The sequence below is a fragment of the Eleutherodactylus coqui genome, chromosome 13 (genome assembly GCF_035609145.1).
Source record: "Eleutherodactylus coqui strain aEleCoq1 chromosome 13, aEleCoq1.hap1, whole genome shotgun sequence".
Lineage (NCBI taxonomy): Eukaryota > Metazoa > Chordata > Amphibia > Anura > Eleutherodactylidae > Eleutherodactylus > Eleutherodactylus coqui.
In genome coordinates, this window is record NC_089849.1 from 13,920,763 (window position 1) to 13,939,226 (window position 18,464).

At 46.1% G+C, this 18,464-nt stretch overlaps 1 protein-coding gene across 4 annotated transcripts in view; it reads left to right on the forward strand.

The window, feature by feature from the left end:
• Positions 1 to 18,464, forward strand: part of MYT1 (myelin transcription factor 1) — a 121,811-nt gene that overhangs the window by 42,347 nt on the left and 61,000 nt on the right. For all 4 annotated transcript variants that reach the window (XM_066586175.1, XM_066586176.1, XM_066586178.1 and 1 more), the window contains exons 2-4: positions 9,582 to 9,682; positions 16,247 to 16,298; positions 17,834 to 17,867. In XM_066586175.1, the coding sequence (XP_066442272.1) occupies positions 9,582 to 9,682; positions 16,247 to 16,298; positions 17,834 to 17,867 (187 nt within the window). The remainder of the gene's footprint in view (positions 1 to 9,581; positions 9,683 to 16,246; positions 16,299 to 17,833; positions 17,868 to 18,464) is intronic.

Below are 18,464 nucleotides of genomic sequence, written 5' to 3' on the forward strand. Positions count from 1 at the left end.
TTTGCAAAAACATGACATTTTTGCTGCAGTTGCGTCTTTTTCTTACCTGGCAGCAAAAACCACCGCATCCAGACATTTGCTTTAGGGGTCGTTCACCCAAGCGCTGTGGGCGTGCAACATAGCCGCGTGCAAAGATCGCGGCTATACTACACTAAAGATCGGGTGAATGGGTTAATTCCAGCTACTTGACTTCGCCCGCTCACACAATCCGAGCTGCATGCTTTCTAGCTCCTGTAGGAGTCTATGGAAAGCACACACCTGAGATAGGTCAGGTCCTATCTTTGTGCGCTACACGGAGCTTAGATGTGACCTTGCAGTCGCATGTCCTATCTTTGTTAGGTGCGCAAATTTAGCTCGTCTAACATTCTTTCATGTGAACGTTTCTATAGGAAACCATTGGTTCCTATAGAAGCGCTTTCTGTGCGCGGCTATACTGCGCCCCCGCAGCGCTCGTGTGAACGAGCCCTTAGATCGCTAGTAAAATATGTAAAGCCCTACAAACATTGCAGTTTTTGTAGCATGTGTTTTTCTCACTTTTGCTGAATTCTTTGGCTCCATTGCGTTTTTTGAAAGTCACAGCTTGCTCTGCGCATGACACTTTTTTCTAGAGTTTTCCCATAAACTTCTCCATAGGGGATAAAAAGGCAAAGACAAAAAAGGAAGTCCACACTGACTTCTGAACCATCCATTAAGTTCGGAAGAGTGTCCCAGTCTGACCGAGGGTCTCCAGACCCGAACTTGGAGCATCATAGGCGTGTATGATACTCTTGAGTTTGGGGTCCGGAGACCCGCAGTCAGACTGGGACACTCTTAAACTCCATATGTTTAACGGATAGTGCGGGAGACAGTGTGGACGGCCTCTAGGACACTTCACCTGCTTTAATTGACCAGTGCCGCCCACAGGATCAGTGCCAGCCAGTCAGATCAGCATGTAGTGTTTTAGACTACCGATAGATACTAATACAGTGTGCACCAGGTAGTCAGAGAAGCGGTTCAGCCATTTTTGTTGCTCCAGGTCCGGAAGGTACCTTAAAAGGGGCTGTCCGGTTACAAAGTCGCTGTTTATAATTAAATCAAAATGACTTAAAAACAACAGAACAAAGGGTTTTTTATTACCCATCCTCACCCCTGGCGATCCAGCACTGCAGCCGCGCAATTCTGCCAGTCTCTGTTGACAGTGGAAGTCAGTTGACCGCTGCTGGCTAATTAGAGGCCGCATCATCACCGCCCGCTGTCCTGGCACATCTAAGGTAGTAGTTCAGAATGGTGACACTATGGCTTTTGATTGGCTGGCAGTGATCAACTGACTTTCGCTGTCAACAGAGTCCAGGAGAACGGCGGGCCTGTAGTGCTGGGTCGCCGGGGCTCAGGATGGGCAAGGGCAGTTTGTTTTATTGTTTTAAATCGTTTGGCTCTAATTGTAAAAAGTAACTTTGTAATCAGACAGCCCCTGTAAGGGGACCTTTACACTGAGCAACTATTGTTCAGACAGTCGCTCAGAAAAGCCACCGAAGCATACAAACAACAATCAGGAATGCCCCAAACCTTTATGCTGCCTGAGGTGAAGTGTAAATGGCGCCATCACCACCCCCCGGCCAAAAGAACACTAATTTTACAGGCACTGAAAGCGCCAATACACAGGATATTGAATACATATTTGACTGGTTTGAAGTGACAGAGAAATATTGCCCCGAGTAGTGGCCCCAATGGTAATAATGACCCCCTTAATGGCCCTAGTAGTGATATTAATCCCTTTAGTGGTCCAGGAGTCCTAGTGAGCCTTTTAGTCGTCCCAGTAATAATACTGGCCCCAGTAGTAATAGTGACCACCATAGTGGACCTCCAGCTGGGCAGCAACCCCACATGCAATGCACTCCCTCTATCTGTAGTCCCAGTCGGGCAGCTGCTGGGCGGTCATCAGAAGCTGTGACCCCTGACCTCTCACCCAGACATCTGCACTGCGTACAGGCCGGCGGCTGCATGCAGGAACGCAGACGCTGGGGGGAGAGGTCATGGGTTTCAGCCTCAAAGTGACCCCGTTGGCGGCCGTGTTTACACGAAACGAATATTGTTTGCATTTGTTCTTTCAAATGATCATTCGGACAATAGTGGTGCCGTGTAAAGGTACTTATAGCACTAAGAGGCCAGCTTGCCTTTCTGTGAAGCGGATCCATCTACATATGATGACTTGTATACTGCATCTGTAGGCGCTGTATGAAATCCATTAGACGGGTGTAGAGATACTATTGTTACGCATCCAGCTGAATGCAGTGTTTTTCCTCCGCAACTAATTCCTGCAGGTCAGATGAAAGGAGATCTCTTATGTAACTGAATATCTGTATCCTGCTTTACATCCACAGCTGATTTGCACTTGTTTTCGTTAAAGCTATAGACACTATACATATATGCTGTTTGTAATTCTATGAAGAGTCCAAGTCATCATCCAAGTTCTGGCAAAAATCAAAGTTGTATTAACTGAAAGTCGTCTTAGTGTATTAATTAGCCGATATTATGGTCTACTCCGTCTCAGACTCACAGGAGGGTCCCCTGCAGCTACACAGAATGTGCGCTTCCACTATCAACTGTCATTATCATCCTGGCGAAGGGCTAGAGAAATTTGAAATGGAGATAAAGGCCCAAATCCAGAGACGAACCGGTTATACAGTTTATCGTAATAAAGGACTCCTGACCGTTTACTACATTGCGGGAATTCTTCCTTCGCCGACGGACCGTGAGCAGTGTACTAGTCGTGTTCTTGATAAACCATTGATGTAAATAGTCATTCATCAAAGCTTGCTGTAACATTGTTTCTTCTTATTAGCCATTAAAAGGCATTGTATCTGCAGGATTACTTTGTTTCTCCTAACGGCCCATTTACACACAACGATTATCGCTCAAAATTTGTTCAAACAATGTCTTTTGAGAGATAATCATTACGTGTAAACGCTACCATCGTTAGCTTTTCGGCCGAACAATGATTTTTAGTTCAGCATAAAAACCATGGTTTGGCCGGCCAGCTGATAGCAGGGACCGCATGCTGTGATTCTCCACGGGAGAGCTGATAACAAGGGAGCTGTATGCAGATAACAGACCACCTGCTATTATCTGCATACAGCGAAGGGAGCTTCATTTAAATGCAAATGAAGTGCCCATTAGTAGCTATGCAAAGTGATCGCCCAAAACCGTCACTCAAACTGTCTTTTGAGCGAATTGTGAGCGATCATCTTTGCGTGTAAATGGGGCTTAAGAAACCTGCACTCGGATCCGGCTATGGCCCAAATAATCATTGGAAACAGAGAATTCGAGTGATAGTCATCTTATGTACATGTGACCACCGCCAGGGCGTTGTACGAGAAATCGCTCAGTTGTTGGAGTCGCTTGGTTTGTAGCTCGGTGAGGAGTTGTTTCTGTCCACAGGATCCCCTTTTCTTGATCACGCCATTCTTGGTATATTCTCCACACCGTTACATGAGAAAACCCTATGCAGTTGGCAGTGACATCCTGACCCCGGCTAGTCTAGCACCGATGACCTCGTTGGAATCACTCAGATTGCTGGATTTTCCCATCTAATGTGGATTCACACTGAACTAATCCGCAGATCACGGGGAGAATTTCCATATGGAAAACCGCCAATCGTGAAAGAGAGTCGGGGGCTCTTGTAAACGGACCATTTCATGTAGAACTGAAAAATACTTCACTCGCCCCTACACTACGCGTTTTTGAGGCAGGAATGAGAGTCGTGGTTCTCCAGTGGTGGAGACATTGTCATGTGGTTGGGAATTACTACATTATAGACACATAGCTTTGGGTTAGAGCCATATTATATCAGCCATATCCATGAATTTCAGTCATATCTGTCAGTTTCGGCAATAATAAACCCAGCGCACTTCTGAGCGATGACACTTCACGGATTTCCTCTGATACGTATATCAGTGACTGCAGCTATATTCCACAGGAGATTGTCACACTCGGATGCACTCAGATGAATAAGGTTCCCCGGCAGATGAAGGATGAAAACGTTACTACTAATTTCTACGAGTAGGAAGTCATTGTAAATATTTCATTCACACATCCAGCCGCCCACCCGCAGGCTGACGAACAATACCGTTATCTGCAGGATTCGGCTTTCTGATCAGTTCTCCATCACGCTCTGAGTAGTTGTAGAGTACTACGGAGAAGGAAGGAGTGCAGCACGGAAGACAACCCCGCCGCCGTGTTACAGGATACAGCGCGGACATTTATACAATGACTTGACTATAGGGCCGAAGCTGGTTGGAATATGCACTGGACGCCGACTAACACTGGTGGGATTAAACTGGCCGTAGATGAAATCCTGATGTAGCGGGCAGTTTGACAGGATTTACTGTGATATTTCCCTTTATACAACCACCCCCGGGGCCGACAGATGGTGAAACTAGAACGGCCAGGTTGGAGTTGTTCATTGTTGTTAACGATTAATAATAATATAAGAGCTTTTCAGGTGAACCGTTGGCCGATAGTTTTTTTCAGGGGGTCTGTTTAGAGACACATAGCTCTGCATAGTATTGCGATTATACATAAATGTTTGCAAAGCATCCACACCCTTTATATCACAGGTGTAGGACAATTGTCTGCGCTACATTCTTCATTGGTCATTGTAAAGCAATGCTAAAAAAATGGGGCCAATTTACATTTTTTGTTGCATATAAGAAAAAAAAGTATGACACATGGAAGTAAAAAATAAACACAAGCAACAGGGACATAGAAACATACACACAGAGTGAAATGGGGCACGCTTGTCCATATTAGCTCTTCTTAAATGGGGCGAATGTACATGCTGATATCCCACTGCGGATTCTGCATCAAATCCGTGTCAACATCCACCGTCTGAAAACAACTTGGAGCCATGGTCACACAATTATCAATGGAAATTATTGGTAGAAATACGTTTGTTTTCAGCGCAGCTTTCTGGCGCACATTTGCATTTTTTTTTGCCGTGGATAGTAGTCTCATTCCATGTGTGGTAAAGCCAATGTGGATTCCACATCAAACCTGCAGCAAAATCTGCCATGTGGACAGCGCCTACCAACATACACTATGTTGACAAAAGTATTGCCCCCCCCCCACTAATCCTGTGCGGTCAGGTGATGTGTGAGCATTAGGTATAAAGGAGAGGATCACACAGGAGACCCTAGTACAGAAACCATCAGATGTCACCAGGTGTAGAGCTGACAACGGGGTCTGATGGTGGGATGCCACCAGGTATAGAGCTGACAACGGGGTCTGGCGGGGGATGCCACCAGGTGTAGAGCTGACAACGGCGTCTAGTGAGGGGATGTCACCAGGTGTAGAGCTGACAACAGGGTCTGGTGGGGGGATGTCACCAGGTGTAAAGATGACAACGGGTTCTGGCGGGGGGATGTCATTAGGTGTAGAGCTGACAACAGGGTCTGGTGGGGGGATGTCACCAGGTGAAGAGCTGACAGCGGGGTCTGGCGGGGGATCTCACAAGGTGCAGAGCTGACAACCGGGTCTGGTGGGGGGATGCCACCAGGTGTATAGCTGACAACGAAGTCTGATCACCGGATGTCATCAGGTCTAGAGCTGACAACGGGGTCTGATGTGGGGATGTCACCAGGTGTAGAGCCGACAAACGAGGTCTGGTGGTGGGATGTTACCAGGTGCAGAGCTGACAATGGGGTCTGGTGGTGGGATGTCACCAGGTGTAGAGCTGACAGCGAGGTCTGGTGGTGGGATGTTACCAGGTGTAGAGCTGACAATGGGGTCTGGTGGGCGAATGTCACCAACCAATCAGTATGGGACATCGCAGTTTTGGGGCCTTCCGGAGTCCACTGTTGGCCATGTTATTGGGAGATGGAGACCATCCGGTGCGTGCAGTGCTGCCACGTTCAGAGAGACCATAAACTGAAAATGTAGACAACAAAGCCTTGTTCGAGCTTTGAAGACATCACACACATCGTCTGCTCTCGATCAGGGGGTCTCACAGGCCACTGGGACATCGATTAGCACCAGAACCCTCCGTAGGCAGCTACATACAAAGGGTTACCATGGACGAGCGGCTGCACACAACATCACAGCAGTGAATGCACAGTAGCGCCTGCGATGGGGCTCGGAGCATCAGACTGTAAGTGAGTGGAAGCAAGTGTTGTGGACAGCTGAACCGCAGGACACCATCTTCCCATTGGATGGCGGCACTTGGGTGTGACGGTTACCTGGAGAGCGGTTTTTACCTGACTGCATCATCCCAACAGTGAAGTTTGGAGGAGATTCTGTTATGGTTTGGGTGTTTCTGCTATGAAGGACTGGTGCCATTGGTTATAATGAAGTCCACCCTTACCACCAATGGGCACAGGGGCATTGCAGACAATATGGCATCACCTACCCTGTGGCAATGCTTTGGTACAGCTCCGTGTCTCTTCTAACATGACCGAGCACCATGTCATACGGCACGCAGTGTGCAGGAGCAGAACGTCAGCAAACTTCATTGGCTGGCCCAAAGTCTGGATCTCAATCCCATTGAGCATCTTTGGGATGATGAACTAGAACCTCGTATCTGTGCACGCCAACACACCCATCATCCCCCGCATCACTATATGAAGCTTTCCTTGAGAAATGGAGGCAAATCCCTCCACACATCTATGGGAATTTGGTGAAAAGCAGCCTAGGAGGGTTATTGCAGTCATTAGGGCCGAAGGCGACCCAACACCATATTGAAAAAAATCGAATTTCATCCCCTTTTATGTGCGTCTCAATACTTCTGTCAACATAGTATATATATATATGTATATACCAGCAGATAAAATATTTCATAAGATTGGGATAGAGAAAGCGAGTTGTGCTGAGCATATTCTATTCTAGTCACCATGTAAAATCGCAGGCGCCATATATAAATACATGATAAGAAGAGCAGGAGACAAGTTAACGTTTGATACTGGGATAAAGATTGGAACATCGCGTGCAATTGCTGTTACATTCCCGGCTGGCATTAGCTGAGACTTGCCAGCGCCCGTCAAGCAGAAGAGCTGTCAATCACAGGCACTTTCTGTTTGTCAGCAGTGAAAATTCACAATTAGCATTTAAAACCAGTACGAATCCCTTTCCTGGGTGACTGGCGTGTTGTGATATCTCATCACCCAACAAAACACTTGATGTTGTGAGAACAGTGCGAGGAGGAGAGAGGCAGCGAGCACTCAGGGACCATACAGAAGAAAATACCATTTTTTACTGCAGGCAAGATTCATTACAGCGAATGCAGAAGAGGGAGTGAAGAGCAGAATAATAGGCGCGCCCCCACCCCCAGCCGCACTATGATCCATCAGGTCTTTTAAATGCCGCTGGGGAAAGATTTGTGTGCAAGAAAATCACTCTGCATAACTCAGTTTTCAGTAGCAGCGACCCCCGAACGGAGCGCCGATGTCACTTTACAGCATTATTCTGTCCCTTTAGCCTTTATAAATAACTCCCAGCGTATGAGAATGGCCGATGTTTACAGCTCGCTTTCCCACCTGACTGTGTTCCATTTTGTAATGGAAATGTGGAAAATTGATGGCAGAAAAGACAAAGCGGGGAATTTCTCATCAGGGGGATTTTTAATGCCACTCTTCTAGCAGGCTTTTCTTCCCCTCTCCAGTTTAAAATGTGACAAATGTACCAATTGCCGTATGATGTTGATAAATCTGTTGCCTCTTTAAATATGTCTGGAGACATGGAGTGACTGCGGCGTAGTTACTTAGGCTGGTGCTTCATGCGCTTTACACAGGATGCAAACGCCAGTCGTGATGTGTAAACACGGGCACCAACAGGGTGATGAGCGAGGATTTGCCCGCCAGTCGCCCGTCGTTTCATGTCACCTAAAAAATAATTGTTAGTCGATCAAAACCCATCTGGTATAAAGAACAGTCATTTGTATTTGGACCACTTGCAAATGAATTTCCCAGGAGATATCTCTAGCTCTCTGCTTACTCACTGGTTTATCCTTCACTCTCTCATCTCTTTCTTCTCTTTCTTATTTCTCTCTCTCCTTCTCTCTTTCCTCTCTTCCTTTCTCTCTTCGTTTTTGCACTCTCCTGTCTCTTTTCTCTCTCTCTCTCTCTCACTCTTTCTTTCTCCTCTCTCTCTCACTCTCTCCTCTTTTTTGTCCTCCCCTCTCTCTTTTGTCTTTCATCTCTCTTTTTTCTTATCTCTCTCTTTTCTCTTTGCTCTCTCATCTCTTCCTTCTCTCTCTCCCTTCTCTTTTCTCTCCCTTTCCTCTCTCTCTCATCTCTCTTTTCTTCTTCCTTTCTCTCTGTCTTTTCTCTCTCTTTCCTCTCCTATTTTTCTCTTTTTCTCTTTTCTCTCTCATCTCTTTTCTTTTTCTCCCTCTTTCTTCTCTCATCTCTTTTTTCTTTCTCTCCCTCTCTCTTCTCTTTTTCCTCTCTCTAAGATCTCTTTCCTCTCTCTAACTCTCTTGTCTCTCTTTTCTCTTCCTCTCCGTCTCCTCTCTCTTTTCTCTTTCCTCTCTCATCTCTTTTCTCGCTCTCCTCTCTTATTTCTCTCTTTTTCTCTTTAATCTCTCTTTTCTTTTTCTTCCTCTTTCCTCTCTCATCTTTTTTGTTTCTCTCCCTCTCTCTTCTCTCTTTTTTTCTCTCTCAGATCTCTTTCCTCTGTCTTTAACTCTCTTGTCTCTCTTTTCTCTTCCTCTCTCTCCCTCTTTTCTTTTTTCTCATCTCTCTTTCCTCTCTCTCAGATCTCTTTCCTCTCTTTTTAACTCTCTTGTCTCTCTTTTCTCTTCCTCTCTCTCCCTGTCTTCTCTCTTTTCTCTCTCATCGCTCGCTCTTCTCTCTCTTTCCTCTCTCTCCCTGTCTCATCTCTCTTCCCCCACTCTCTCTCTCATCCCTCTTTCTCTTTCCTCTCGCTAAGTCTCTCTTTTCTTCTTCCTCTCTCTCCGTCTCCTCTCTCTTTTCTCTTTCCTCTCTCATCTCTTTTCTCGCTCTCCTCTCTTATTTCTCTCTTTTTCTCTTTAATCTCTCTTTTCTTTTTCTTCCTCTTTCCTCTCTCATCTTTTTTGTTTCTCTCCCTCTCTCTTCTCTCTTTTTTTCTCTCTCAGATCTCTTTCCTCTGTCTTTAACTCTCTTGTCTCTCTTTTCTCTTCCTCTCTCTCCCTCTTTTCTTTTTTCTCATCTCTCTTTCCTCTCTCTCAGATCTCTTTCCTCTCTTTTTAACTCTCTTGTCTCTCTTTTCTCTTCCTCTCTCCCTGTCTTCTCTCTTTTCTCTCTCATCTCTCGCTCTTCTCTCTCTTTCCTCTCCCTGTCTCATCTCTCTTCCCCTACTCTCTCTCTCTCATCCCTCTTTCTCTTTCCTCTCGCTAAGTCTCTCTTTTCTTCTTCCTCTCTCTCCCCAAAATGGAACAAGTGAACAAGCATCCCTCTATGTAAAAGCACATGAACAGCAGTTGTTTGAACGCCATGATTTCCTTTATTGACTATTTTAACTACTATTTAGATGACAGTTGTCCTGTCTAAAGCCACTCTAAGTAAACTATGTGACACTTGTGTTAAGCATCTTACTGACATGCTAACTTCTCATTTCCTTGGTTTTCCCAGAAAATGAGTTCCGAGGTGAGCTGCTGAACCAAAGGTGGACCCGTGGAGAGAAAATTAACAGCTGTCACACAAAACAAAGATTAACCAGCAGAAGCACCAAGGTAGGAGCCGCCTGTGGGCCCGAGTCCCGGAATAGAAAGGAGCCATCCGGGTTCCCACTTCTCTACTAGATTCTTCTATTCATGCAATGCCTGAGTCTGAATACCACTTACCCATATGCATTCAGGTCCTACCCTAATCCACTATAAGGATATATTCACATGCACTGGATTTGCTGCCAAATCTCCACAGTGGAAAAATCTGCTGCAGCCCATACACACCAAATGGTGCAGATTGTGGCACGGATTTTGGTATGAATTTGTAGCAGATTTCACCCCTTCAATTCACAGACTACCATTTAAATGACCCTAAGGACGGCTTCGTACGTAGCGTAAATGCTGCAGAATTCCCACTGTAGTGTTTGCAGTATAAGCCAAGTGAATGACATTTACCAAACCTCCTTCACACATAGCGGAATATTTCTGCAGGTTATGAACCCACAGTGTGTCTAGTATACTGCCGAAATGCAGCGGATTTTCACCAAATAGATCAATGGAGAAAATAAAAACCGCACCAAAATCTGAAAATACACTATTGTCGCAGATTTTGAAGCATTTCTGCTACAGAAATGCACTGAATCCGTTGCGAAATCTGTGTTTGTTGATGTTTGAAAATTGTGTTTGCCTGTGTGACCGCAGTTCAGGAACGACCAGATCACAAACACCCAACATATCCCGCAGGGGAACATCCGCACATAGAAACAAAAACTGAAGCAAATTCTGCAAAGCTCAATAACTCTACCCATCTACAGAAAAGCAGCAGAAATCCTGTTTGTGGAAGTAGCCTAAGGCCGGCTTCAGACGGCCGAGAAACTCGTGCACGACTTGTGCGTTGCAAATTGCACAAATATCGCACGAATATGAACCCCATTCTTTTGAATGGAATCATATACACAAGCGATGTATCTCGGCATGTCCTATCTTTTTGCCTTCCTCGGAGGGCATTGACCATTGTTTTCCATGGGACAATATGGCATGGCGTGCGAAGTGCATTCGAAGTGAAATGCGAGGTTTCCCATTGAAAACAATGGGAAATACTTGATCCTGAAGCGGCTGAAAGCCCTACTTTACTGAAGTGATCGGAAGCGTTTTTGCCCAAAATACGCCTCACATCGCTGTGAAAACACACAATGGCAAGCGTGATCGCGCTCGCCCGCGTAGGCAGTGGGCATTCACACGTGCTGAATTTGCTGTGGATTTTCTGCAGCAGAATCCACATGATTTGGTGCACATTTTGACGAGGATCTGCAAGAGATGTGGGTCAAGCAGAGAGCCGTGTGTGCGGCTACGCTCACCGCCATGGACTATAGTTGTGCATGAATGGGGTTTTTATCTTCTCGGACTTTTCAAACCCCGTACTAGTGCGCACAAGTTTAAAAAAACAGCGGGAAGATAAGTTAATACTATGTGCGGGATAGATCTTGTACAATTAACGGGCGAGAATACCGCTAATGGAAATGAAACCATTGAAATCAATGTTTTTTTGTCCAGTTATGCAGCCGTTATTATCATGGCCGCATAATGGAAACAACTGCACGCTCATGAGAAGAAGCCCTAGAAGGGTGAAATCTGCTGCGGATCCACATCAATACCAGCCGTGGAAAATGGGCTTTGGGTCTACATCTGAACCCCCCACGTGTGAACACACCCTCTAGTTGCTTTCACACTTGCTGTAATATATCATGCAGAAAGGAAATTTGCGTCAAAATCCACGTTACACGTGTATTTTGGTGCTGATGCTTTCTGCATTGGAAATTCCGGCTTGCGTGAAGGCACCCTTAACCCCTTCAGTGGCAGGTTTATTATTACCATGTCAGCGCAGCAAGCCCCGGAGATTTTCCTTAGGTAATTAGAAGTTGGAAACGTGTACAGTGGCACAATAACTGTGTGTACTGGACAGCATTTCAGCACTAGAGCTGTCCACGGAAATCTTCTGGGCTTTAACTGCATGGTCAGTGCAGCAAGCCTCAGAGATTTTCCGAGAGTGCCACTAAAGGGCTTAATGCACAGATTAATACACCAATATGCCCGGTAAGGATGGTTTAGGTATCTCTGAAAACAAAGCAATTTTGACCAACAGAATTCTCCAACCCTGGAAAATGCATTTTATTATAGAACTGAACCACAACGCATGGATATTTTCCATGTGGGAATATGCAAATATCCAACTGTAATGATTGCGACGATATTAATTAGCTGTCTGACTCCTGCCCGAGGCTAATCCAATATAACAATATATACAGTATATATTAAATGTCTGAATATTCTTGATTGAGACACACAAGTGCTGTATGTGTATTGGGATTGTGTCTCTGGTGAGCAGACATGTAATTAATGCGCACACACACGCACACATGCACACACTTGAGTGTCACGTGAAGCGAGCGGCAATCCTTTGTGCCTACTGATGAGGATGTAACTCCTGTTTATTTGTCTACTCAAGTCACAGCTAACAATGGCCCCGCTGTCAGGGGGATTTAAATCAAGCAGCAGGGAGGACACCCCCAGAGGGATTACCCTCAATACAAGCCATGGCTACAACTACAGCTATCACATACCTGGTGCCATGAGAGTGAGTGCAAACAATAGACAATGCTAAAGGACATACCAGAAGTACATAATATCTCGCTGCTCGCAGGTTGTGGCCGGCACTAGCGTACTGAGCTGCTGTGGTCACTGCGGCGCATGGATGTATTCATGAATTCCAGGTTTCCAGCATACAAAAGTCACAATTGTGATGCAAGTGCCAGAATTGCAAGTTTTGAGGAACAGAACCCCCGTTCTCAGGATTGGTGGGGGTCTCAGCAGACCCGTAGTGATCAGTAGGTTATCCCCCCTGTGGATAAGGATGATAACTTGTAATTCTTGTACAGCCCCTCTAATACAATCCTTCATCACCAACATCTACCATTAGTTGGCTGTACGTCTTCCTGTTGACCAGTGAGCAATCTGATGAATCAGCGATTGTTGACTGATCATCTGCACATTATTTTAGGGATTAACACTCGGGCAAACATTTATGCCTGATAATCGGCCCGTGTGAATGGGTACTTATACAAATGGGAAGACGGAACAATGTCTCCACAGCGCCACCTCCTGGAATGTAGAATTCCTGCAATTCAATGTCAGAACGCTTTAACAAGTCTGGTAACAATGACTGGGAATATAAGTCTATCTGTACACGGTTATCTTTTCCTTGTGGAGAAGATTCTGACTTTTCCTTATATTTACAGTCATCGTTACAAGGCTCGTTAAGAGGTCTGACATGCAGGAGTGTTGCCTTCCAATAGGTGGTGCTATGGAGATATTATTTCATCTTCCTATTTGCATATTTCCCAGAGGATCATGCGTGGTCTTATAAGTCTCCTCAATCTTAGTAAGTGCTCTCCCTAAGGAGAAACCATACCCTTCCTGGGCCTTTGTAGAAATGGCACAGTCTGAGGTATCAGGATGTGCCATACACAGATAGGCGATTGCCCTAGGCCATAATCTCTGTAACCGCAGCACAATGCATCCTCCTGGGCAGGAATTAATGGCTAATGATCTGAGCGGCTTAGAAATAATTAAATTAGAGTCACGAACGTAATGTTTAGGCGGAGGGAGGCTCACAGAGGTGACTGGTTCTTGCCCACGGACCACCAATATATCATGAATCACGTTCACATTAGAACTGCCTGTAGTGACCGTACGTCTTATGCCTGTGAGCCTCCTCCATCTCCCCCCTCATAAATGGAATGCTTACTGATAGCAAGCACGGTGGATGCGGCTGCGTTACTCAGCACATACACAAGGATTAGAAAGCAGAGCTCTCGGAAGGCCTTTCTTCCCCGGGAAATGGAGGAGCCCGGAGAGCATCCAAGTAGAAGGAATTGCATGAAAAGTGTTCTGCTCTGCAAACACATACAAAGCAGAACTTCAGAGCCCGCACCCCGCAGAGAGCAATATGGAGACCGAGCGACACGCATTCACTCTCAAAGGGAATTGGGACATGAAAAGTTGTAAAATATTTGTTACATCTTAGAGGGTTACATGATCCCACAAGGAAATGTAATGCTGCCACAGTGACAGGTTTGGCCAAGAGTGTTCCCAAGAGTCAATCATGCCACTTATGGATGACTCGGGGTGCAGCTCCTCTTGGCAATAGACCTTGATGTGATGATCCAGCACAACCGCAGCAACAAACAGCAGTAAACTTGGGTTTATTAGGTCATGTTAAGATGCATCCATTGGCGTACATATTTGTAGCGGTCTCATATTCAAACTGTCATGGTGCCACCACTGCCCATTCTGCTCACCTGCTGCTGGGGCTGCAGTCGGGCACCGCTGTCATTCATGTCCTGCATGCCAATCTCATTCCTCTGCCTGCTCCCATAGGGCTCTCGCATGCTGCCACCCCTTCTCTTAAAGGATCAATGTGCGCTCCTTAAACCTGCCCCCCTCTAATCCTGCTCATGCACCTCCTAGTTTAGGCATCCACACTCCAGAATGGAGGCTTAAGCATTTGGTCTACATCAGCCATTGTGACAAAGCCTCAGTTTGTGTGTATTCTGGTTCTGACTCCTGCTTTGACTCCCGTTTTTTCTGACTTCTGATCTTGGCTCTGTTTACTGGACTTCGTTATTGCTCGCGGCCTTCCCTAATCTTCTGCTTGTTGCTGCTGCGCTCCCAGCCCCGACCATCGCTACGTCTCTGGATAGGCATCAGGTACCTCGGCCCGCTGCAGCGCCGGCAGTCACAACACCCAGACTATCTGTGCAAGTAAAACAGCAAAGACCATATCAGGGGTCAAGGGTGAAAACCGGGATTCCCCAGGTGCTGCCTCCCCAGATAACCCAAAGACAAACCGACGCCTAGCAAGACAGATCTCCATTCTCTCTGCCTGATACCAGCCGGCCCCCTTGATATAGATGATAGCCAATAGTGTGTGTCATGTGATCGCATTGATAGTTAATGAAGTGACATCAAGTCACATGGTCACCAATCACATGATCACCCAGCATGAGTTTCTGAGGACCTGTAGAATATAACATTTCTATAGTGTAGTGGGGAATGGAGCCACTGATCGCACATGCGCCCGGCCTCTCCAGTCATTTCAGTGAGGCAGGCAGTGGATGGGTGAAACTAAAGAGAAAACCCTTGAAAGAAGTTTTCCGATTAAATACAATTATCTCTTATCCACAGGATGGGATAAATGTCTGATCGCTGAGGGCCCAACCACTGGGACTCCCAGCGCCCTTGAGACGGCACACCTGAATGCCCCATGTGAACGGAGCGGTGGTGCGCATACTCAGCGGCCTTTTCATTTGCTTCTATGGGACAGGTAGAGATTGAAGTGCTTGGCAATCTCCCTATGTCCCACAGAAGTGAATGGAGCAGTGGTCACACAAGCACACTACCACTCCATTCACATGGGGCATCCAGGTGGGCCAGTCTCTGGATCACTGGGGGTCCCTGGGGTCCGACGCCCAGTGATCAGACATTTATCCCCTATCCTGTGTGTAAATGTCTTTAAGGATGGCTCCTTACAATTTTAGTTGCTGCAAAACCCATGGAAACAAGGCGAACTGTGGCTCACACTAATTTTGGGGAAGGGGATATTTAAAGCAACCCTGCTGGACATGCTAAGATGGCTCTGATTACCTGATGCACAGTGTGCATTGCTAGTATATCAGTAGTCTAAGATACTACACACGGCTTTGATTAGCCAGCACTAGTCACATGAGCATCCCTGGCCAATCAGCGCAGCATGTAACATCTTAGACTACCGATGCACTACCAATGCAGTGTGTATCCGGTAGTCAAGGAGCGGTGTGGCCATCTTGGCACAAATGTAGCAAAGTTTTACTTGACTCAAAGTGTTCAGATAACTTTCAGAGTCTCAATAGCTTTTCAATTTTTTTTTTTTTTTAAGATAAGATGCCAAATAGCTTTTCAAAACATAGAAAGTTATTATTGTCAAGTTAAGCTTTGCTGCATCTTCATGTTCGGGACTGGAGCATGGCTCCTTTGTATGCTGCCTGAGCATATGCAACCCTTTGTGTGACATCAAGATTCCCTTAAAGGCGTTGTCCAGGACTTTTAGAACTTTTTCTATTGATGACCTATCCCGAGGATGGGTCCTCAATAGGTGATCGTCGGAGGTCTGCTGCTCAGAATCCCCACCTATCAACTAATTACTGATATTGTTGTCAGTATGGACGGCACTGTAAGCAGATAGCGCTGTCCGTATTGCAGTGGCCCTGTTTGGTGCTGCAGGCACAGCTACCATTAAATTCAAGTAGAAACGCGCCTGCAGTACTAACCCGTTCCAATGTTGATAGCACTCTCTGCTTCCAGCGCTGTCTGCAATGATAGAAGGCCCAGGAATCAGCTGATTAGCAGGGATCCCGAGCAGCATCTATTACTAACCTGTCCTGAGGATGGGTCATTAATGGAAAAAGTCTAAAACTCCGGGACAACCCCTTTGAACCAATAACAAGTTGGCAAACGACTTCAGGACACAACAGATAACACCGCTCACTATTACAAGGGTTCCTTAACATTGCCTTTAAATTTCTTTTCCTTCAGATGAATGTAGAAAATGATGACAAAAGGACCCGCACGCGATCCAAAATCCGAGGTGAGATCTCGCCCCCGTCCTTGCTTCATTATCTCCGTGACATCACACACCAGCAGGTTCATTCACTAAATGTGCCAGCACTGATTTATAATTAACATTATCTATGTGATCTTTAGAAAGCTCTTAATTACTTACAAATGTACAGAGTCAAGGCAGCGGGGAGAGCGGCGTAGGAAAGGAGTCTCTGGGGGCCGGCGCTAACAGCGGATCTGGTATGAGACGCAGGGACACACACGCTGCCGCTGTGAAAAGAACAGCGAGATCACATCCGCTGCAATCTTAGCAAAACTCATAGGGAGGTAGGAAGGCAACCGCATCGTTACGGGGGTATCAAAGCAGCAAGGCGTCTTCAGATGTCAACAAGACGGAGAAGAATGGTGGGGATTAGTTCTGTACAAGTGCGATCTAACCTCTAATGCGCAGTAAGGGACTTCTCATACACAGGTCTTCAGCAGGAGTCCAGAGCCCCGAGGGCCACTCTGTCAGTCATTCTGTATTGCACAGATTTAGAGTACATCTTTAACCCTTTAGTGATGCGGTCTATTAAGGACACGACAATTTTAGAGGGATTTTCATCTCATAGTAAGATAGTATTTTAGGCTGAAATAGGACTTGTATCCATCCAGTTCAGCCTATTACCCCCAATGTTGATCCAGAGGAAGGAAAGTAACCTCAATGAGCCAATTTTTCTCATTTTAGAAGAAAAAAATTTGTGCCCGACTCCAATTAGGCGAACACATTAATCCCCGGATCAACAACCCCTGAATTCAGGGACGGATTGGGAAATCAAAGTAGCCCTGGAAAAAATGTGCAAAGTTGCCCCATGTTGCAGGTGGGCCAAAACCAGCAGCAAGTGGAGCAAAAACAAGTAGGCGGGGGTCAGCAAATTGCCTGCTGTAGCCACCGAGGTGGTAGGAGGGGAGATGCCTTTGCGGCATGCGTAACTTGCCACAGGATATTTCTTATGAAGCACAGAGCGGGAGGGCACATTAAGATGCCACCTATGTCTAACCCATTAGGCATCCAGGATGTAGATGAAAATCATACAGTCTTGTTTTTAGCTTCATACAGCTTTTTTTTATCACTTTTATTGCTTTTTTGGCCCCCTAAGGTTTCTCTTTTCCATATGAGTTGGACTATAAATGGAGAATTATAGTTGGGGGACCCTGTTACTGAGTTTGCATTGGGGCCCAGCAGCTACAAGTTACGCCTCTGGTCAGACGTGCTCAAAATTGCACCAAATCGATCAAACAGATAGATTTGTATTGTATGTTTCAGACAGCCTTCCGAATTGTGTATCTTGGAAGCCCCTGGGTGCATGTGTGCTCCAGAGTGCCGTATTATAATCCCACCGTTATAATATCACGTTGTATCTGTGTCCCCTTCATAGATAAGACAACATACCCTTCCTCTGCTCAAGAATTCACTAGGAACTAGCAACAAACTGAGGCCCGATATGTGGAGAGCCACGTGCCTTCATGTGTCACAACATGTTATCATGTCCTTATTTACAATTTTCATTGGTCTGTCTGCAGGTATCCCAGTCGAGCTTATTGGACAGGAAGTGAGGTAAGTCCTCAGAACCCGACCAAATACATTATATTTCTATCCTCTTCCAAGGGTGATTATATTTACTAGAGTAACCAGAGGAATGTGACAAGACGCATGTAAGACTTCAGGCTGTAGCCCACCCATATCATCATGGTCATATTGCTTTGTATCGTACAGCGACTGGCTACTTTATTAGAGCCCCTCCATCAAACAGCGTGTTTGACCTCCTTTGATCTTCAGTAGTTGCTGCTGATTAGATGGAGGTGCTGACATGTTCTGACCAGCTGACAGGAAGGGGTCATCGATTCATGCTGCTTGCGCCAAATTCTGACCTCCCATCAGCACGGGGCAACAGAAACCTGGACCCATCTGACCAGGAGATGTTTCTCTGCTGACCAGTGATACAATTTTTGCGCTCTTTTGCCCGCTGAAGTCTCGCCTCTCTGTTTCTCTTACACACAATGGCGTGTGAACTGGTTGCCTCCTGTTATAGCCCATCTGTGCTAAGGAACGGCGAGTTGTGTGTTAGGACACGTTAGTTGTTGCACCAACGTTGCATTCGGCTGACTATACAGCGCCTGACATCCTCCTCTGACCCCTTTGGGCAACAAGTTG